The sequence below is a fragment of the Eublepharis macularius genome, chromosome 7 (assembly GCF_028583425.1).
Source record: "Eublepharis macularius isolate TG4126 chromosome 7, MPM_Emac_v1.0, whole genome shotgun sequence".
NCBI lineage: Eukaryota > Metazoa > Chordata > Lepidosauria > Squamata > Eublepharidae > Eublepharis > Eublepharis macularius.
In genome coordinates this window covers 143,426,437-143,447,440 of record NC_072796.1, presented here as the reverse complement: position 1 = coordinate 143,447,440, position 21,004 = coordinate 143,426,437, and the positions used below count along the sequence as shown (strand labels likewise).

The following is a 21,004-nucleotide window of genomic DNA, read 5'->3' as shown; positions in this document are numbered from 1 at the left end:
TGGGCACGTAATGTAAGAAGGGGGACACCTTCAGGTACATGCGTTTTCCACGTGCTCGGTTGGCTGATGGCTGGTCTGGCTTCTCTCTCTTTCAGCTGCCTCCTTCCCGGACCGCTTGCTTGGATTTCTGCTTCCGAAGCTGGAGTCGGGCAACGAGAGGATGCGGGTGGGAACCCTGACCATCCTGCGGCAGATCATCAACAGCGCTTGTGAGTGCGGGAGGGGCTCCGCGTTCTCTCCCAGGCCCTCCTCGTGGGCAGCCCCTGGAGGAGATCCAAGTCCTGCCGGCTGCTGCGGCAGCTCCCTCCCCTGCTTTCAGGCCCCGTGGGGGTGGGCACCGTGTTCAGAGCCCCCCCCCCCGGGCCTAGAGGGCTGGCCGAGCTCCCAGGCTTCAATGGGTTGTCTCTCTTATTTGTGCCCTGCTCTTCCCCAGCGGGGACCCATAGTGGCTGATGGAATTATTCTCCCCAGTATCCCCACGACAGCCCCCCCCCCCGAGTTGGGTGAGGCTGAGAGTGTGTGAGTGGCCCAGGTTCACCCAGCGAGTTTCCGTGGCAGGGAGGGGATTGGAACGTGGGTCTCCCAGCTCCTAGTCTCTGTGCCAGCTCTTGCCACAGGCTGTAGGCTATATCGCTCCTCAGTCAGCATGGCAGCGCCCTTGGGCACGTTTGTGTGGCAGTTGTCAGATCTGTGGCTAAATAATAGTTGTATCCAGACTACCTTCTGCAATCAGACAAGAGTCCGTTGTTTTCAAAAGATTTACTGAAAAGAGCAACCGTTACAGTCCACGGGCCCAGATGCAATATCTGGGCTGGTACACGTGTATTGTTACGAATGAGAGGCAAAGAACAAGGTACAGAGTATCAAACCCCAGCAGGCCCAGCCTCCCCCCATAGTTCTCAAAACAATCTGCTTGAGGCTGAGAAAGTGAAAGTTTCCCAGGGCTGGCAAAGCTGTAGTCAAAACATTCCTCTTCTGTGAGATAGCTGCTAGGGAACGTCTTGGCACTTGTAGAAGAAGCATTCAGAACACTAAAAGAATTAAAATGGAGTCTCTTTGGTTATAACATAAAGGAAAGCATTCTGAACCTGACAGCAGTCACCCTTGGCACGGGCCGTGGATGTAGCTCTTGGCTGTCACTCCTTGGCTGCACCGGAGACTCCCTCATGTTGTGGCCCGGTGGGCTCAATGGTGGGCGGTTGAGCTGTCTCCAGTGTTTACGCAGGGATCTGACTCGTGGCTCCAGGGCTTTTGTGCCACCCCGTCACCTGCGTGGAGGGGGTACTCCCATACCTCTCCAGTGCCCCACGTGTAGTCCTACAGGAGCAGGGCAGGCACTTTCCCTGAGGACCCCTGAGGCATTGCCTGTTGGGTCTTCCAGAAGAAGGGAGGCCGGTGTGTCCCAGAGTAAAGCCCAGGGCTTCTGTGGCTGGAGGTGGGGTGTCTAATGGCCACGCCCTGGGAAAGCCTGGGCAGAAGAGAAGGGGAGAAAATGCAGTGCTAGATGCAGCCTGAGCCTGCAGGAAGGGTGGTGGGCTCGGCTCGGCTGGCGGGCTTCATTTCTTGAGGGTCTGTGGCAGCCCTGCCATCAGGAGGGGGAGAGGTGCTGGGCACCTTGAGCCTGCCGGCGGTGTGAGCGGCTCTTCCGCAGGTCAGAGAGGCTTGGGGCTGGGGCCTGCGGCTTGGCTTCTGTCCTGCTGGCCAGAGCAGCTGGCTGTGAAGAAGGACTTGGCTGAGCTCCTGAGCGCCGAGGGCAGTGACTGTCGATGTGCAAACAGCCCACGGTGCCGTGGCATTCTTTGCAGAAATGCCCGGGGAGGGGCCTTGGCTGCAAGCCTGAAATATCCGGGGAAGAATTCCTCTTCCTTCCATGCGTGGGAGGGGAACTACAAGAAGGGCATGCCTTGCCCCGGCACACAAGGCTCTGGCAGGAGGGAAGTCCTGTGGAAGCTGACATCTCTGTCCTCCCCGCCCCCCCCCCCCCTGCACAGCCTCTCAGATGGAGATCAAGAAGCCCTTCATCCTGTCTTCCATGAAGCTGCCCCTGCAAGACAACAGCAATAAGGTGAGTGGGCAGGGGGCTGCTTAGCACTCCCCCAGCTGCATCCCTCGGAATGCCCACTTTGCTTGGAGTGTGCCAGGCTGACCTCCTGCCTGCTTCTGGGGATGCTGGAAATGGCCTCTGCCCCGACTGTTCTAAGCCATGATTGGTATTCTTACACGGCACTCCAGAGGGCTTGGTCCCAGGGTGCCCGCTGGGCTGCCTCTCCCATACGAGTGTCTGCTTTGCGGAGTTCCTCGCAGGAGGCTCTCATCCTGCCGGGACTGAGCAGCATCCTTGCCAGGGGTGCACAGGGTGGACTGGCTTGGCACAGTTGCTTCATAACAGCAGAGGCCCTGCTGATCCCTCAGGCTGGCACTTTAGGGCTTGATGGTTTCCCATGTAAGCTGCCCTGGGTCTGCTGCAGTAGGTGGGCCGAGTGGGAACCTCTGAGATGACCAATTCTTACCACAGAACTGCGTGGCCCCGCTGCATTCTCTTCCTGTTGTAGCCTGATATTCATGCATGCAGGAGGGCAGCGGCTTGCTGAAGGCCCCACCTGAGCAGTGGCTAACACACGGCCACAATTGGCCCTTTTCCTTTTGTCAGAATCATGTTGTGTGGCTTGAGTGGCTGTGCTTCCAAATTGGGTGTGGGGGGGGGACGTTTCAGGTCAGCATATTCAGCCTCTTGGTGCCCCAAGACTTTTTGAGTGGGGGTGGGGGAAGCTTGGATAGGACTGAGCCGTGACTGAGTCTGTTGTGATGTCTCAATTGGGTTTCTCGCAGGTGAAGTGGGCCATGGTTCAGGTGATCAGTGCCATGGCCCACCACGGGTACTTGGAGCAGCCAGGTGGGGAAGCTGTGATCGAGTTCCTCGTCCGGCAGTGTGCCCTTCCAGTTGGCCAGGTAAGGGTTCAGCAGGACAGAAGTTTCCTGGGCTTTTCTTATGATGGAGTAACAGGTCATGACTAGCATTTAGAAAGGTCACTGCAATAAAAACATTCTGCATGGCACCAAGAGTTTCATAGCATAACATAGGAAGGAACATGCCCAAGGCCGGGACTAAAAGTTGTGGACATAAACAATTATAACCTTTGGTGTGTAATGGAAATTAACTTGCAGTCCTTGCTGTGCTTTTCAAGGCCTTTGCATTGTTATTGTTAATTGCAGGGATGTGCGCTTTGGGTTTCTGATTCGGAAAGATTCGGGATTCCCGAATTGGCCTCAGCATTTCTGAGCCAATTTGGGAATCCCAAAGCAAAGCTTTCTGAAGCGATTTGTATAGCTTCGGAAAGCTTCGGGTAAAGCGGCAGCAGCCGCAGCACTTTTCTAGCTATTTGCATTTTCAAAGAGTAAGAAAAGTGCTGCTTGCTTTCAAGCTTCCTGATTTTTTTTACCCAATAGGAGTGCAGAGGAGGGGGTTGTAGTGACTCACTACACTCTCTCCTCCCCGCTCCCATCAGGTGAAAAAAGCAGCAGGGCGGGAAGCCAGTTGAAAGCAACATTTTTTTTGCCGCTGGCAAGCTTGCTTTCAGACTTCCTGCCCTGCCGATTCCCAAATCTTTACAGAGCATACCAAAGTGGCTTTCTGCTTTGGGATTCAAGTTACTCCTAATTGTTTTCCTGAAGTGGGAAACCCAAATCTTTGGGTGCACACCCCTGGTTAATTGCAGGAACAAGAATGTTAAACAAAAAAGGTGCAGAAAGGATTCATTCTCAAGCATTAAGTAATCTACATCAGTGGATTCAAACTGGTATACAAGGAGCTCCCCCAAATTCCGTAACACTTACAAAACTCCAGTCCCCAAAAGCAGCCATGGCATTGAATTCCTCTTCTAGGCTCCCCTGGGAGAAATCTGCCCCTACCCCTCTGCACCCGGGAGGGGTTAATATTGGTGGCCTTTCAAAACATGAGTTTGACCCATTTTTGTCCCCTGCTGGATGAGTCCGGCTGCCTCTTGCGATGGTTGCATCCCAGCCCTAGAGACACTCACCACTGAACCACACTGCTTGCTCTAGAGGCCAGGAGTGCAGTTGCACAACAAAACACTGACCTGGCAGGCATGCTGGCTGCTCACTGTGCCGCTCCATTAAGGAAAGGGTTACGCCCTCTTTGAAAGTCCTCTCAGGACGTGACTTGCCCTGGGGTCCCATTCGGCTGTGACGTCCTTTGCTGATGGGCAGAGGTGGTGCTTGTGCCACGCTGGCTTCAGCGTGGGAGGCATTTCTTGAGCATGCACTTTTGGGTAGGCAAGGCAAGGCAAGGCAAGGCAAGGGACCTACAGCTTTCCTGCTGGAGCACAGGGAGAAATGTTGCCGTGTCTTTGGTCTTGTTCTCATGGGGGGGGGGCGCTCTGCAAGCTGTTAGTGGGGGGACGTGCTGGCCTTCTCCCTGGGCCCAGCTCCGGGGCCTGGTTCTCTTTGCATGTTGAGGGCTGCCTTCCAAACTGATTTTCCACACCAGCAGCCATGGGGGATGGTTCTGTCTTGACACTAAGAGGGGCCTGCTTGCGATGTCTGTTCAGGCTTCTCAGCTCCCCCGGCGGCAGTCCCTGGAAACGGAGGACTTGACCGACGCCCAAGTCCGGGACATCAGCGTGAACACACTCTTCCTCATCAGCACCACGATTGACAGGATGAGTGAGGTATGCTCCGTGGGGCAGCCGCAGTGGCGCCAAGTGTCTGCGCTCCTTTGCTGTGTGCAGGGGGATCTTCCGGTGTGTGTTTGCGTGCGTGTGTGCGTGCTCACTTGGTCCGCTGTTGGAAAACGGTGGCCTGCAAGGTCCGCCCTGGCAAAGGCTCCTTGGCTTCTGCTTTGCATGCCAGCAGAGGTGGCAGGCGGCTCATTCCCGAGCAGAGAGCACTGTTGAGGCCTGATTCCTCTAGGACTGAGGTCAAGACAGGGGTCTCTGGCACTGCAGCCCCAGTGGCTGGAAGACCTTGGGCTTGGCTGGGCTGGGATACTGTGACACCCCACCCCACCCCCTCTCAAGAAGATCAAGGCCCCTATTTAGCACCTTGCAAACCAAGTAGAGTCGTGCACGCGGATCGTGGGCTTCCACACTACTTGGAATACTCTAGCAAGAATTGGGGTGAAAAAACCGCAGGCAAGACTTTGCCTGCAGGCAACAGAGCAAGAATCTCTGCTTTGGGCCTTGTGCGCGAAGCCAGGCTCCCTGTTCCCCTGGAGCTGCGTGGAGGGGAGGGAGGGAGGGAGCTGAGCCACCGCTCAGCCTTGATGCTGTGCCAACCTGCGGGGCTGTTCCTCCAGGTTCTGTGGCCTTACCTTCTGGAGTTTGTGACCCCCGTCCACTTGAGCAACGCCCTGACCCCGCTCTGCAGGAGCCTCATTCACCTGGCAGCTAAGAAGCAAGAGGAGGGGCAGAAGGACTTCCGGCTCCACTCTGACACCCACGGTTTGTGCCTTGTAGGGAAGGAGGGGATGCTTGGATGTGAACGGTCGACTCTCAGGCTCTCCCTGCCCCCCCCCACCTGCTCCCTCCCCCTGCTGGGTCTTGTCTCGTGTGCGAATCTTACAGATCTTCTTCTTCTTCTTCTTCTCTCCTTTGCAGCCAATCTCCCTTCCTCGTGGGCTCTCCTGGCGAGGCTGCTGGTGAGTGTGTGTTCAGAGGGCCGAGGGGGAGGAGATCCTTTCCCTGCATCTGAAGATGGGGGCTTCTACCAAGGGGCCGCAGGACTCGAATCCGGCTCTTTGCTTTGACCGGAGAGGCCCTGGGCTCCACGAACGGCTCAGGCCAGCAGCGTGAGGACTACCTCTGGTGACCGAGGTCACTCTCCGTGACAGCTAGTGCTCGGACTGTGTCCCTCTGGTCTTTGGCTCTGGGGGTGCCTGTCAAGGAAATGCTCTTTGTCGTCCCCCCCCCCCACCCCAGGTTGTAGCTTCTCAGCCGTACAGAGGGGAGAGCCGTGGGGCAGCTGCCCTGCGCCTGCTGAATGTCTTGTCCTTCAGCATCCACCCAGCTCTGGAGTCCTTGTGGAGCAAGAAGGTTCCCGAGTTAGTGGAGCATCTGGAAGGTGAGGGGCCGAAGAGGCGGCCTGGCTTTGCGGCTGGTTGGCGCCTGCAAGGTGTAGCAGTTGGAGTGTCCGACTAGGATCGATTCCCCGCTCTGCCACGGAAGCTGCCTGGGTGACCTTGGGCCAGCCCTGACCTACCTCCTGAGGCCGTTGGGAGGATAAAATGTAGGAGAAGGGAACAATATTATAAGCCACTCTGAGTTCCTATTGGGGGGAGAAATGATAGGAATATGCAAATAGATGCGTTCAGGGACCGCCTGCTCCAGAGGGTGTCCCAGCTGGAGAACTTCCTGCCCACATCTGTTCTGAGAGCTGGTCAAGTGGCTGCAGCGCATGCTGTGGAAGGTCCCTCGTCCCCACCGCACTTGAGGTGCCCGCGTAGCACAGCCGGGGGGAATTCCCTTCCTTGGGTTCCGGTGGCAGGAAGGGTCCTGCCTGGCTCTGCGGGCTCCTGACCAGCAGCCTGGCTACTCGGCCTCTGAACAGACCGGATGACTCCATCGCTGCCCTTGAACCGCGTGACCTTTGGTGCCGTGTGCAGGACAGGAATGTGCCGCCTAGCTCAGGGGTCACAGCCGAGTTCTGCAAAGGGCCTGGGGCAAGGCCCAGACCTCCCCCGGGGACTAAGCGAGGGCAGTCGGTGAGCTGCGGCCTCCACTGCTGCCATGTGGGCTGCTTGCGGGCCTAGCAGAGCTCATCTTCCTGGGGGGCTTGCAAGGGGCCGCCCGGTTTATCAGCACCTCCCGGAATGCAAGTTGAGAGCACTGAGGCCAAAACATGTGTAGTAGTTTAATAACAACAACTACAACCACCACCACATCTGAGAGAGCTCCAGAGAGCTGTGACTGCCCCAAGGTCACCCAGCTGGCTTCAAGTGGAGGAGTGGGGAATTTAACCTGGCTCTCCAGATTAGAGTTCTGCCGCTCTTATCCACTACACCGAACTGGCTGGAACTGGAGTGGGGGCTGGAACCGCGTCCCCATTTGCTGTGAAGCTTGCTGAGTGGCAACGCCGGGGTCCCCCTCTCAGCCTAGCCTGCCTCGCAGGGTGGTTGAGAGGGCAACGGGGTGGCAATGGAGAAAGCCACCCTGAGTGCCTTGGAGCAGAGGAGGAGTGCAGATGGCTTAAGGGAGCCTCTGTCTCTGACCCATCCCCTCGCGTTCAGAGGTATACTGTGCCTGAGCCTGGAGGCTTTGTTATCTCTCGTGGCAGCCAGCCCTGCCAAGGTCTCTCCTTCCTGGAGAACTGCATATCCTTTTATTAAGGTGGCTTAGCCTCAGTGTCTGTTGCTGCGTCGTGTGAGGGTGAAGTCCCTTGTGCGTTATACAGAGCAGGGCTCCCTTAAGCCGCTGGGAATCGACTGCCAGCTGCCTCTTCTGTTGGCCGTCCTCAGTTCTCCCGCCTGAGGATGGAACAGTCTGTCCACTCGTGAATCCCCCCAAATCCTCCTCCAAGCTGTGGGGTTTGTGTGTGGGTGTGGGTGGGTGGGTTGGTGCTTTCTGGAGAAGAGCAGTTGCCGGGGGGGGGGGGGCGGTCTCTAGGCCCATACTGGGCAAGCTAGGAAGTCTCAGCCCCCCTTATTTTTTTTCCAGCCAACACGAAGGCGTCCGTATCCCAGGAGAAATGGGAAGACACCCTGCTGAAGGTATGGGGGCGAATCTCCTTCCTGGCTCACCCAGGATCGGCTCTGTAGCTTCCCTGGGCAGCAAGAAAACATTTGTGCGCGCAGGGCAGGAAGCGTTTGGCGCAGGAGTACTGCTTCCCCCCCCCCCCGAAGTTCAGGCTTCGGTCCGGCGGAGGCTTTCTCCGCGGAAGGTGCTCTGCTTTTCCCTCTTCTGTCCGCTCGGAGGTGGCAGAGATGCTTGCCTTTGCTTCGGAGAAGTGGCCTTGGCTTTGGGCCAGGCCTTGCTGCAGCCTCCTTGTCTAGAGTCTCACAAATTAGACCTCCTCTTGGGCTCTTCAGAAAGCAAAAAGAGTCTTCCGCTTTGGAACGGAGCTTGAGCTGCTGCCGTGTGTCTCAGTTCCTGTGCCGGTTGCCCAGTGAAGCAGAGAACTTTGCTGCATTTCGGTGGCGCACCCAGCGCAAAGGCTTGCTGGATGGGGGTAAACCTTGGGACGACGTCAAGCAGAGAAGCCAGAAAATGGCCTCTTGGCCACATCTTAGTTCAAGCTGCAAAGTAGCCCTCGGGCTCTTCTTCGTATGAACATAAGAAGAGCGCTGCCTGAATCAGACCGGGGGGGCGGGGGGGGTCCATCTAGTCTGGCATCTTCTCTCACGTGGAGGGCCAAGAGCAGGAGGGCCAAGAGGCCGAGGGGTCTGGCCCCGAAGTTGCCTCCTGGCACTGGAATTCAGCGGTTGACGGCCAAGCGGTTGCCTAGTTTTATAAACCTCTATCATGTCCCCTTTTGGCCAACTGTTTTCTCAACTGGACCGTCCCAGACTCTTCAACCTCTCCTCATAGGAAGGGTACTCCAGCTCCTTAATCGTCTTGGTTGCCCCTCATCCGCACTTTTCCTAGCTCTGCGATGTCCTTTTTGAGATACGGCAACCTGAATGCACACAGTATTCCCAGTGAGCCCATCCCATAGATCTGTGGGGGGGCATTATAATATCGGCTGTTTTATTTTCTTTCCAATTAATCCCCAGCAAGGAGTTCACCTTTTTCATTGCTGTGGCCCACTGGGTTGGCACTTCCCCACTACAACCCCAAGGTCTGTTTTCCTCTCAAGTGTTTTTGGACTTAATTAGCAGAGATTAGTTAACGTGCAGTAGAATATAAGAAGACAGACTCCAGTGTTTTAGCTCTAGAAAAATACTTTGCTACATATTAGGACAAAAGTGTACATTTGGTGAGAAAATAAAGAATAGTGGCTAACGGACACCTGCATTTTGATGGTCAGACTAGAGCACAATGCAGCCTATGCTAAGACGGAATAAAGGCTGAAGACTGAACCTGTGACTGAACAAAGAGCAATAAAACTTTAGTATTTATTTGCTGCTAGCTAATTGCCCCTAATAAAGCTAGTTAATTGCCCCTAATAAAGCTAGTTGCCCAATCGATGATCCTAGATCTCTTCATTAAGCATAAAGGCTCCCCTTTCTCTGGTGGGAACTTTTACTCCACTGCTAAGTGGTCCTGTGCAAACTAGCTGACTAACTAACCAAACAGAACAACAATTTAACTCATCCATGATGCAGAGGAGTTAGCCGTGTTAGTCTGTGGTAGCAAAATCAAAAAGAGTCCAGTAGCACCTTTAAGACTAACCAATTTTATTGTAGCATCAGCTTTCGAGAATCACGTTCTCTTCGTCAGATGCATGTTACAGAAACTGGTCAAATATAGAAGAGGAGGGGGGAGAAGGGGAGGAGAGAGAAGATGCAATTAGGGCGTGAGAGGGGAGGGTGCAATCAAAACATTCCTTTGCTAGTATATGTAAACATCTCCTTTTGGTGTGTGGATCAGTTGGCTTCAAAGGAGTTTGCCCTGTTAGTTTGTAGCAGCCAAACAGCTAGACCATCCCATTCCAATGCAGTATGGGCCTTCGATAACCACAGCTCTCCCTGCCAGATGCATCTGACAAAGAGATCTGTGGTTCCCGAAAGCCCACGCCAGGTGCCACTGAGCTCCCCCAGACCCCACCTCTGTAAAGGAAATCTGTTACCTGTGATAATGTGATAACCATTCATAGTCCCTATTCAGTCCCAGCTTGACAGAGTCAAATTTGCATATGAATTCCAGTTCAGCAGCCTCCCGTTGGATTTTGTTTTTGAAAGGTTTCTGTTGAACTACAGCGACCTTTAAGTCTTTGATGGAATGTCCTGGTAGATTGAAGTGTTCTCCCACTGGTTTCTGGACGTTGCCATTTCTAATGTCAGATTTGTGTCCATTTATTCTTTTGCGTAGAGGTTGGCTGGTTTGTCCAATGTACAGAGCAGAAGGACATGGTTGGCACATGAGGGCATATATCAGATTGGAGGATGAGCAGCTGTAAGAGCCAGAGACAGTGTAGTTGATGCCATTGGGCCCTGTAATTGTATTCCCTGGGTAGATATAGGGGCAGAGCTGGCATCTGGGTCTGTTGCAGGGCCTGGTACCTGTGCTGGTGACTGCTGGCCGATTCATGGTTGTGAGTGAGAAGTCGTTTAAGGTTGGGGGGCTGTCTGTAGGCAAGGAAAGGTCTTCCACCCAGGGCTTCTGAGAGAGAGGTATCATTTTCCAGGATGGGTTGTAGCTCACTGATGATACGTTGGATGGGTTTGAGCTGGGAGCTATAGGTGACAACCAGTGGTGTTCTGTTGTTAGTTCCTTTAGGTTTGTCCTGGAGCAGGCTGTTTCTGGGTACTAGTCTGGCCCTGTTGATTTGTTTCTTCACTTCATTTGGTGGGTACCGTAGTCCAAAAAATGCTTGTTGTAAATCTCTTAAGTGTGAGTCTCGGTCGAGAGCATTGGAGCAGATACGGTTGTAACGTAAGGCTTGGCTGTAGACAATAGACCGAGTGGTATGTTTAGGGTGGTAGCTGGAGGCATGTAGATATGAGTATCGGTCTGTTGGTTTCCGGTATAAAGTGGTATTTATTCGTCCATTATGTAGTTGTACAGTGGTGTCCAGGAAGTGTACCTGTTGTGTAGAGCGGTCCAGGCTCAGGTTGATAGTAGGGTGAAAGTTATTGAAGTCCTGATGAAATCTCTCAAGGGCTTCCTTCCCATGGGTCCAAATGATGAAGATGTCATCCAGGAATCTTAAGTATAGTAGTGGTTCCAGTGGATGGGAGCTGAGGAAGCGTTGCTCCAAGTCCGCCATGAATATGTTAGCATATTGTGGTGCCATGCGTGTGCCCATGGCTGTGCCATTAACCTGTAGATATAAGTTGTCACCAAATTCGAAGTAATTGTGAGTGAGTACGAAGTGACAAAGTTCAGTGGCGAGGTGTGCTGTGCTTTTGTCCAGGATAATATTCCGTATGGCTTGCAATCCATCTGCATGTGGGATATTGGTGTACAAGGCCTCCACATCCATGGTTGCTAGGATGGTGTCATCAGGTAGGTTGTCAATGGATTGTATTTTCCTGAGGAAGTCAGTGGTGTCCCGTAAATAGCTGGGTGTGCTGGTGGCATAGGGCCTGAGGATGTCCATGTATCCCGAGACTCCTACTGTGATAGTGTCTCTTCCTGAGACAATGGGGTGTCCTGGGTTACCCGGTTTATGGATTTTGGGTAGTAGGTAGAATTTTCCTGGCCGTGGTTCCTGGGGTGTGTCCGTATGGATGCATTCTTGTATGTCCACGGGAAGAATAAATGGACACAAATCTGACATTAGAAATGGAAACGTCCAGAAACCAGTGGGAGAACACTTCAATCTACCAGGACGTTCCATCAAAGACTTAAAGGTCACTGTAGTTCAACAGAAACCTTTCAAAAACAAAATCCAACGGGAGGCTGCTGAACTGGAATTCATATGCAAATCTGACTCTGTCAAGCTGGGACTGAATAGGGACTATGAATGGTTATCACATTATCACAGGTAACAGATTTCCTTTACAGAGGTGGGGTCTGGGGGAGCTCAGTGGCACCTGGCGTGGGCTTTCGGGAACCACAGATCTCTTTGTCAGATGCATCTGGCAGGGAGAGCTGTGGTTATCGAAGGCCCATACTGCATTGGAATTGGATGGTCTAGCTGTTTGGCTGCTACAAACTAACAGGGCAAACTCCTTTGAAGCCAACTGATCCACACACTAAAAGGAGATGTTTACATATACTAGCAAAGGAATGTTTTGGTTGCACCCTCCCCCTAATTGCCTCTTCTCTCTCCTGCTCTTCTGTATTTGACCAGTCTCTGTACCATGCATCTGACGAAGAGAACTTGATTCTCGAAAGCTGATGCTACAATAAAATTGGTTAGTCTTAAAGGTGCTACTGGACTCTTTTTGACTCTTCCATGACTGAACGTAGGACACTTGCTAAAATCCCAACAAGTTTAGACCCCATTAGCACACACATGAAGTTGGGATTTTTTGTTCCATTATGCATTGCCTTACCCTTGCATATGGTGAACTTCATTTGCCCCGTCATTGCCCACCCACTCCATTTGTGGAGACCCTCCTGGAGCCCTTCAGAGCCGGCCTTGATTTTTATCGTCCTGGATAATTTTGTGTCCTCTGCAAATTTGGCTGATAGACTGCTCCCCCACCATTCCAAATCAATTATGAACAAATTAAATAGCTCCAGTCCCAATAACAATCCCTGTGGGACCCCGCCCCTGCTTACTTCCCTCCACTGCAAGGACTGTCCATTTATTCCCACTCTTTTTTCCCTGTCATTTCATCAATTTTTAATTTGTGAGAGGACCCGTCCTTTTATCCCGTGACTGCTAAGCTTACTCAATCTTTGGTGAGGGGCCCTGTCAAAATCCGTTTGAAATTCCAAGTAAATAATGTCTAGCAGGTCACCATTTTCTACATGCCTGTTCAATTTCTCAAAGAACTCCAAAAGACTGGCAAGGCAGGACCGCCTTCGCCATGCTGATTTCCCCTCCGTAGGGTTCGTTTCTCTTGTGCATAATAATTCTGTCTTTGATGACAGTTTCTACTAATTTGCTCGGGACAGAAGTTGGGCTATCTGGCCTGTAGTTTCGTGGTTCCCCTCTGGACTCCTTTTTAAAAATTGGTGCAATATTTTATTTATTTATTTCATTTATAGTCCACCTTTCTCACTGAGACTCAAGGCGGATTACATAGTGTAAGATTAGTACAATCGGTATCAAGAACATTTCTATACAGTGTCAAGGACATTTCCATAATCAGTGCCATAGAGAAAACTGCTATCTAGTCTCCTGGTAGAGTAGTTGATTTTAGTGATAAGTGGCATATTTGGGTTAGTAGATCAACAGTCTCACATTTGAGTTCCCTAAGGAACTTTGGGGGTATGCCATCAGGACCTGGAGACTTCTTGATTGTCAATTTCCCCAGCAAGTGTAGATCGTCATCTGTCTTCACTCAGTTTGACTCGGGTCTTCAGCCTCCTTTCCTGGAAATCGCTGCTGTGGAGTGAGTACGTGCCCTGCACATTCCACGGTGAACCACGAACACAAAGGATTCATTGAGCCTCTCTGCTATCTCCCCATCTTCCTTTAGCAATCCTATTCCTGGGTCATCCAAAGGCCCAACAGCTTCTCTGGCTGGTTTCTTGGTCTGGATACTTTTAAAGATATTGTTTGTCTTCATGCTTTTAGCAATCTACTCCGATTCTCTTTCCCCCTGCCTAATTATTAACTGCCTAATTATTATCTTTTGCTAGACCTCGTGCTTCCTTCTGTTCACTTCATTGGGACGGACCTCCCCCTTTTAAAAGAAGCCTTTTTGCCTTTTGCGGCTTCCTTGACTTGGGTCTTCACGCATGCAGGCGTTCTCTTAGACTTGGCAGTCCCTTTCCCAAGCTGGGGGATGCCCTCTAAGCATATGCTTCTGTCCACAGCTCCTTCAACAAACCCTGATGACCATTTCAGACACCTCTTGGACGTGTCAGCTGACCTTGGAAATGTGCCGGCAGCTTAGCAGCTACAATGGCTCCTCCGTGGAAAAGGTCTGTTGCCGGAACTGAGAACTGACCTGCCTCTGGCGTGTGTGTGTGTGTGTGGGGGGGGGTGCTGGGCAGCCACAAGGGAAGGTGGGAGCTCCGTCAGGAAGGAGGCTGGTCTGTCTTTTAGTGCAGTGGTGGTGGTGGGGGGGTTGGCCCCCATCAGCTGTGACAATTTGGGAAAGGAGGAGGCAGATAGCGTCACCGTTGGGAGTTCTATTATTTATTTATTGTCCACCTTTCTCACAGATCCAAGGCAGATTACAGCAGGGCGAGTGAAAATACAATTTAATCAACAGCAGAGACATTCACTGAGCAAAATACATACAGCATTAAACAACAGTTAGAACATTCAGGGAAACAGATACAATTGGGAATAGTAGCAGAAAAATTTTAAACCGGCCTGAAGCTGAGCAGAGAGACTTCCAAAATACTGGGTGGGGATGAGTGAGCGAGCAGTTGGGTGTGCGTTGCTTCTTGGAGGTGCATCGCAGCTGCCCTTCCCTGCATGCTTACAGATAGAAGCTGCTGGGCACTGGGAGCTTAACCTCAGAGCTTGAGAGGGAAGGGGTCCTTTGAGCCAGTGGCAGCTGATGACCAGGCAAAGGAGCAGCTGTGTGTGATATCTGTGGGGACAAATGGAAGAGTAAAGGCCAGAGCGAGTGCGCTGCTCCGTCACTGCCGCTGCGGCCCATGGACAGTGATGCAGTAGGCATGCCCTCAGTCTGCAGTGTCCTGTTCATCTTTAAGCAGCAGCTCACGAAACGGAAAAAGGGTCCCCTTCCAATCTCAAATCCAGGTGGGCCCAGGTCCGCCCAGCCAATCAGCACAGGCCCCAGCACAGCCCGTGCGGCCTTCTGGCTCTGGGGCCCAGGGCTTTGTCCATTGCCCGTTTACCTTTTAATCAGCAGGAGCGTTTTGTACGGCCGCTCCCATAAATGCAGTTTATTAACTTAGAAAGAATCTGAACTGTTGACAGAAAGGAGGTGGTGCCCTGATCTGCTCTCTGGGGACTCATTGCAAGGACCCCAGCGCTGTCAATGTTTCCGCCTACAGAACTTCCTCTACAAAGGTGTTGGAACTGCCTTGGCCGCTTGTGCCAATAAGGACCTGGTGCGGAAGCTGCTTCAGGAGCTTCTGGAAACTGCCAGATACCAGGAGGAGGCCGAGCGGGAGGTGAGGAGGGCTGCCTGGGACCCCCCCCCCCCAGTTGTCCATTGGGGCCGGGTCGCTTTCTGGTCTGTGCAGCTTATTAGGCTGCCTGCATGGAGGCTGGCGGGAGGGGGGTGGAGGGTGGGATCCAGGGTGCGATACCTGGGGGTGTGCAGCGCCTGCGTGTCTTGTTCCCCCAAGGAGGTTGGTGTTGCACGCGGGAGGAATGCTGTCTCCAGCCCTTCTGGGGCACCCTTCCACTGGCTTGCATGGCGCTTGAAGCGTGTCCTGGGCCTGGGACCGGATGTCTCCTGAAATGAGTTCTGGGAGCTGTTCAGAGCTGGGGCACCGGCTAGCGTGTGAATGTAGCCAGGCAGGCACTTAGCCACAAGGGCCTTCCATCTCCTTGTAGCACCGTGGCAGCAGATCCCTGGGCCCCTGGGCACTTGGAGCCAAGCAGCCAGTGCTATCCCAGGCTGGGCCCGCAGGCTCGATGCCGTGGGCCTGGAGTGAGTGGTAGCCCTGTGCTTTTCTTTTAGGGGCTGGCCTCCTGCCTGGGCCTCTGTGCAGTCAACTACCTGGATGAGACCCTGGCCAAGCTGGAGGAGTTTGTGAAGTCGGATGTGTTCAGAAAATCTGCCGGGCTCTTCAGTATTTTCAAGGTACGCTCAGCGGGAGGCTCTCCGCTGGGCCCTTGGCTGCCAGCTTCCCTCTTGAGCTGGCGGGTCTCCTTCTGGGAGCGAAGGTGGGGGGCCTCCTGGAATTAGCCAAGAGGGTCCGTGGCCTGCTTCTGAGGGAGCCCATCCCCCCTCTCTTGCTTTTGAGCAGGACCGCAGTGACACTGAAGTGGAGAAGGTGAAGAGCAGCCTCATCCTGTGCTACGGCTACGTGGCCAGGCATGCCCCGAAAGAGCTGGTGCTGGCCCGGGTAGACGCAGACATTCTTCGGAACATCTTCCTCTACTTCAACACCAAGGTCAGTCCGGCCACGTCCTGCCACCAGCAAGGAAAGGCGGAGTCTAGGGTTCAGGGCCACAGCCTGCCGTGGGCTGGCGCGGGGCCTGTGTGTGCTGGAGGTGGCTCTTGGAGCCCGGGTTGTTAACACGTGTCTCCTTTTATTTTGTTCAGGTTCTGGGAATAAAGGTAGAAACGAAGGTACAGCGTAAGGCCCTCCACCCGCACTCCGCTCTCCTCTTGGCCTGCTGCTGTCTTCTCATTCTTTGCGGGAGGGGCGGGGGTGACGGTAGAAAGCTTTGGTGGGGGGAAGGAGCAGCAGGGACAACAGGGTGGGGGGGCACTGAGAACAAGCCTTGCCAGTCTCCGACCATGGAGCAGGCCCTGCAGTTTAGCATGGAGAGACTGGAACAGCCCCTGGCCCAGCAGTCTCGACTCCTCTTCCAGCGTGAGGATATGACAGCTCCCCACCCCATGGGGTGGCGTGGAGAGCCACTGCTGACCCAGAGGAGGCAAGACTGACTTGGAGAGCAATGTGGCAAAGGGGCAGCCACGTTACTCTCCCCTTGCAAAACAACACAGAAGTCCAGTGGGGCACCATAAGGACTAACCACATTGACTTCAGTATGAGATCTCGTGAGTCACAGCTGACTCCTTCAGACCCCGGGATTCTATTTAAAGTGGGTGGGAGGGGCTAAGAGAATTTTCACTTCCGAAACCCGCACTCAGTCTCTCTTTCAACCGCCCCCCCCCTTTGCAGTCCTCCCTTTAAATACAGTCCCCAGCGTGATTTCCTTCTGCGTATCTGAGGAAGCAGCCTGTGACGCTCCGAAGCTCCGATGGAACTGTTGGGCTTCCAGGGTGCTGCTGGAGTTTTGGGTCATTCGACCCGGAAGGGCAGCTTCCCCTGTCTCGGGATCTCGGAAGGGATCTCGGAGGTGCTGGTGGGGAAGTGAGGGCCTTGCCCAAAGAGGGCCTAGTGGCTGTGCAGGAGTGATCTGTCATGGCCGTGGACGGAGGTGGGCTGCCAGGTGGACGGGCCCGGCTTGCCTGGGCCGGCTACCATGGGAGGGGCACAGCTACAGCCTAGCCCCCCCCACACCCTCGCTGCAGACTTCGCTTCCTCAGTGACTCACCCTGAGAGGAGGGAGCTGATGTGGCCCTGCGCACTGGGTGAGCCAGAGCTGCTTGTGGGAGGAAGTCCTCACGCAGGCCAGCCCAGAGGAGGCAGGGCAGGCAAACGCTGGCCGACCCAGAAGGTTGACCTGCTGGGGCCAGAAGGGTTTGAGGCTCTGTGGGCGAGTGTCTCCGGCCTGCCCGTTTCCCACCTAGCAGTGCTTTGCCTGGAAATGGAGCCTCCTCCCCAAATGAGTGGCTGGTGGGGCATAAAGATCCAAGGGGAGGGAGTGGCAGCTTCATGGCGGGCAGTGCAGGTTAGGGGCAGAGGTTCCCTTCAGATTCTACTAATGGCTCTTTCTTCTGGTCTCTTGTTGGCACTAACCATGGCGGGGGTGGGGGAGCAAATCTCGGGGCTGTTTTGTTCACATGCTGAGGGGGAAGCAGAGCTGGGGAGCTCTTCTCTCTGAGGGTGGTCCAGCAGCCCCTGGGGGCAGGACAGTTGGGGCTCACAGCCCAAACCCGAAAGACGCGCCTCTCTGGATCAGGATCCTTCCCTGTTCCAGGAGCAGGTCCAGCTTCTCTCTCACCCCAGCAGCACACGAGCTTCGTGGGGGGGGGGGGGCCCATCCCTGAGTCTGGTTAGGGGGACGGCCTTGACCGGGGGTTGCTCTCCTGTGGGCGAGGGCCCTGGGGGGGCTTTCTCATCCCTGCGAGGCTGCGTGGGTCTGCTGGCGCATGGGTCCACCTGGCATTGCCGGGGCTGTTGGAGTGAATGTGCTTCTACCCCCCCCCTCCCCCCCCCGTCTCTGCACTCAGGACCTGTCGCTGAAGCTGTGCCTCATTGAGAGCCTCTCCATGGTCTGCCAGGCAGTCTGCAGCAGTGCGCAGTCCCAGGACTTCACCTTCTCCCACAAAGCTGAGTTGGTTTCGCAGATGATGGTAAGGAGTGACTGGCGCACCTCGGGAGGCAGGGCTGTGCCAGGCACGCTCAGGGCAGACAGCTCCAAGTGGGGGAGGGGCTCTGCTTGGGCTTGGCCCTGGCGCCTGTCTGTCATCCTATGTGAGCAGCATTCTCGGGGGGTGTGGGGTGGGCTTCTTCCAGCTGAGGAAAGCCAAGAAAGGGGGTCTGGATAATATCACCCACTGGCTGGAATGCAGATGACCCCCTTGCTTAGCCTTGGAAGCGGCCCCTCTTCAGCCAGTGCCAAAGCTCTCCCGTGGGCATCTGAACTTGCCTGGCATGGAATGCTCCTGGGCTTGCCCTGTAGCCGCTTCGTTTGGGTCGCGCACAAGGGCAGGGTCCCGTGGGAGAGCGTCCTGCATGGCCGTCCCCTCCTCTCCCCTTGCTGATGACTGCAGCTGCAGCCCGCTTGGTCCATCCTAGAGGTGGGCGGAGTGCCTCTCAGGCGGGACGGAGTGGTCAGGCGTGCCTGTGTGGGTCTCCTCCTCTTACTCAGGACTTCATCAAGGCCGAGCCCCCCGACGCCTTGAGGACCCCCATCCGCCAGAGGGCAATGGCTGCCTGCGTGCACCTGCTGTATCCTTTCCCTGTTCTCTGCCGGCTCGTCTGCCCTGCAAGCCTTGAAGGCGAATAGCAAGAGGGCTCTCCCCAGCCTGGCTGGCCCCGGGAGACTTTTCCCTTTGGGTTAACTGGCAGATACTTCCCTGCATGTGGATCAGTGGAGGCCCTGAGGCTGCCTGGCTCTGTTTAGTATCGGGCAGGTTTACTGGCGAGGGTCGGGGTGGCAGCCTGCTTTTAAAGCCATTCAGGACTTTGCCCACTGCCGCACCTTGTGGCAGGGAGTTCAGGACTTTGCCCACTGCCGCACCTTGTGGCAGGGAGTTCTGGAAGCGGAGTCCTGCGTGAAACGCTTCAGGAGTTAGGATTGGGGTGTGGTGAGCATGCTCGGTTAGGGCCTTGGAGACTCAGGTTCGAATCCTTGCTCAGCCATAATAGTTACTCTGCAGGGAGGTTGCGACGAAATGGAAGAGTCCCGTGTGCCCCCTTGAGCTCCTGGGCGGAGGGGAGGGCTAAAAACACGAGGCTTCTTTCCGCCGGTCTGGGAGCTCCGCATCCCGGGCTTCTTTCTCTGAGCCGCCTGCAGCTGTTGCCGGTTCCTTGACTTACTGTGCAGCTTCCTGGAGCCCCCCCTTAGTGACGCAGAGACGGCTGAGCTGTTGGACACCTGCCTGGACAGCATGCTCACCCTCCCGGAGGCAGAAGCCCTGAGGGAGAAGAACGGGCCAGCTCCAGAGGCCAGGCAGAAGGAGGTACACAGTGGAGCTGCTGCCAGCCTCCTGCCCCAAGGGCTCCCTTGAGCGGGCAGCCTCAGGAGCCACCCCCCCCCCGCCCCGGAGCTGTGTGCCTGGCCTCCCTCTGCCCCCTGCGAGGTTACTGAGACGCTGGGCGTACTTGCTTTTGCATTCCACGCTGTCAGGTTTCTAGGCCCCTTCTTGCAAAGCAGCTCGGCAGTGTCTTCAGGGGCTTTTCCCTGGATAGCCCCGCACACCGCCGAGGTAGCCTAGCTTCTTTGCAAGCCTGACCCATGCAAGCGAGCTCGGTGTGGCAAGCCAGAGAAGCCTCCCGTTTCTGCAGCGGGAAGTGGGCTGCCTACGTGCCCCCCTGGAGCCAGCTAGCAGGCACTGGGAGGCACCTCTGGGGGCAGGCGGGGTTTTCCTGGGGGCAGGGTCAGCGTGTTTGCTCTCTGGGAGCTTGTCCTGCTGGTCATCTCAGGCTGTCCAGGGAGCTTGAATGTGCGGGAAATGGGTGCGCTGCTTCAGCCCTCGGACACGTTCTCTGGCCTGCCCACCTTCCTGCCCTCCAAGAGTCCATGCAATGGAAAGGCGCTCCCCCCCTCCCAGGCCACCTGGCTGGCTTCCCTGGGGTGAAGGGGCACAGCTTTCCCACTGAGGTAGCTGCCTTAGTCTGTGTGGCAAACCTACCAAGGCACCTTGTAAAGACGTCAGAGGCTTGAAGCTGCCTTTGCTATGCGGTGACTTCTTCCCGGGGGTGGGGGCTGCCACACCCGCTTGAGCTGCAGGAAGCGGCCTTCTCAGGGAAGGGGAGCATTTTATTCCAGCCACCCCCCCCTCTGCTGGCCAGGGTTGTTAGGGGAGGAATAGCAGGTTCCAAACCCCGTCCCTCCCCGTCCCTGGGAATGCCTTCAGCTGCTTCTCCTTTCCCCTGTGCCAGACTCTCTGGAGCGACACCCTGGTCTCCCTCAAGGACTTGCTGAGGAGCGTCCTGCAAAGACAGATGACCCCCCATGGGCTGCAGACCATGTTTCAGGTAGGTGGGAAGGGGAGGGCGGGTTCTGGCCTGCATGGCAGCGGCTGATGGGTGCGTGAGGCTTGTAGCTCCTCCATGGCCGAGACACAAAAGCCTCCCGTTGTCTGGGCGAGATGGAGACTCTTGGCAGGCAACGAACGCACCCTCTGCCTGCTTTGGGGTTTCCTTGGTCTGCGCGAGAGGCTGGGAAGAAGCCCCGAGTGACGTGGCTGCAACTTCCTGGCACCGGCCGTGCCCCGCAGCCCACGTGAGGGGGTGGCCTTGTAGCAGGGCGGGGGGGGGGGGGCGTGCTTCTGGCCTTCCAGCAACTGGTGCGGCTGCCTGCTGCGGGCTCTGAAGAACTCTTTCCACAGCACCTGGGCCCCTGGATTAGGTCCACCAAGGAGCATGAGCGGGAGCAGGCCGTGGAGCTGGCGGCTGCAGTGCTGGAGTTCTACCGGGAGAAGCTGAACGTCAGTGTGAGTCCGGGGCGGCTTGCTTGGCTTACTCACTTGAATTGGCACTCTTGGCTTGTCCAGGGATGGGGCAGGTGCAGCCCTTCTGGACCCCAGATCCTAGGCAGCATGCAGCGGCCCCACGCCTGGCCTAGAGGACAAGGAAGGGACTGAGGCTCCCAGGCTGTTGCTCGGGCCTTCTGGACTGCAGAAGCCGTTGGTCTGGCTGAGCGTGGCACCCATGTGGCTCGGCCCTGAGTTCTGCTGGCATTCGTGGTGCTGCGCTGCAGAGCATGGGCGGGGGCCAGGCAGCCCTCAGCAGGGCGGTGGGGCGTGCCTGCTCCAAGCCGTCTGCCTGGGCTGTGGGCGCCCTTGGCCACACGGTCTGTGCCTGGCGCACGTTCC

The 21,004-nt window shown here is 55.5% G+C and overlaps 1 protein-coding gene across 2 annotated transcripts in view; it reads left to right on the top strand.

Moving 5' to 3' along the window:
• The window catches only part of MROH1 (maestro heat like repeat family member 1), a 64,570-nt gene that overhangs the window by 18,406 nt on the left and 25,160 nt on the right, over positions 1 to 21,004 (top strand). Inside the window, exons 11-28 of one of the 2 annotated variants that reach the window (XM_054984465.1) lie at positions 96 to 209; positions 1,992 to 2,065; positions 2,830 to 2,949; positions 4,569 to 4,688; positions 5,315 to 5,459; positions 5,616 to 5,656; positions 5,937 to 6,078; positions 7,671 to 7,723; positions 13,551 to 13,658; positions 14,709 to 14,828; positions 15,344 to 15,466; positions 15,633 to 15,779; positions 15,932 to 15,958; positions 17,693 to 17,815; positions 18,334 to 18,413; positions 19,012 to 19,147; positions 20,070 to 20,165; positions 20,519 to 20,623. In XM_054984465.1, the coding sequence (XP_054840440.1) occupies positions 96 to 209; positions 1,992 to 2,065; positions 2,830 to 2,949; positions 4,569 to 4,688; positions 5,315 to 5,459; positions 5,616 to 5,656; positions 5,937 to 6,078; positions 7,671 to 7,723; positions 13,551 to 13,658; positions 14,709 to 14,828; positions 15,344 to 15,466; positions 15,633 to 15,779; positions 15,932 to 15,958; positions 17,693 to 17,815; positions 18,334 to 18,413; positions 19,012 to 19,147; positions 20,070 to 20,165; positions 20,519 to 20,623 (1,874 nt within the window). The remainder of the gene's footprint in view (positions 1 to 95; positions 210 to 1,991; positions 2,066 to 2,829; positions 2,950 to 4,568; positions 4,689 to 5,314; positions 5,460 to 5,615; positions 5,657 to 5,936; positions 6,079 to 7,670; positions 7,724 to 13,550; positions 13,659 to 14,708; positions 14,829 to 15,343; positions 15,467 to 15,632; positions 15,780 to 15,931; positions 15,959 to 17,692; positions 17,816 to 18,333; positions 18,414 to 19,011; positions 19,148 to 20,069; positions 20,166 to 20,518; positions 20,624 to 21,004) is intronic. The other variant, XM_054984466.1, reaches the window with a different exon arrangement.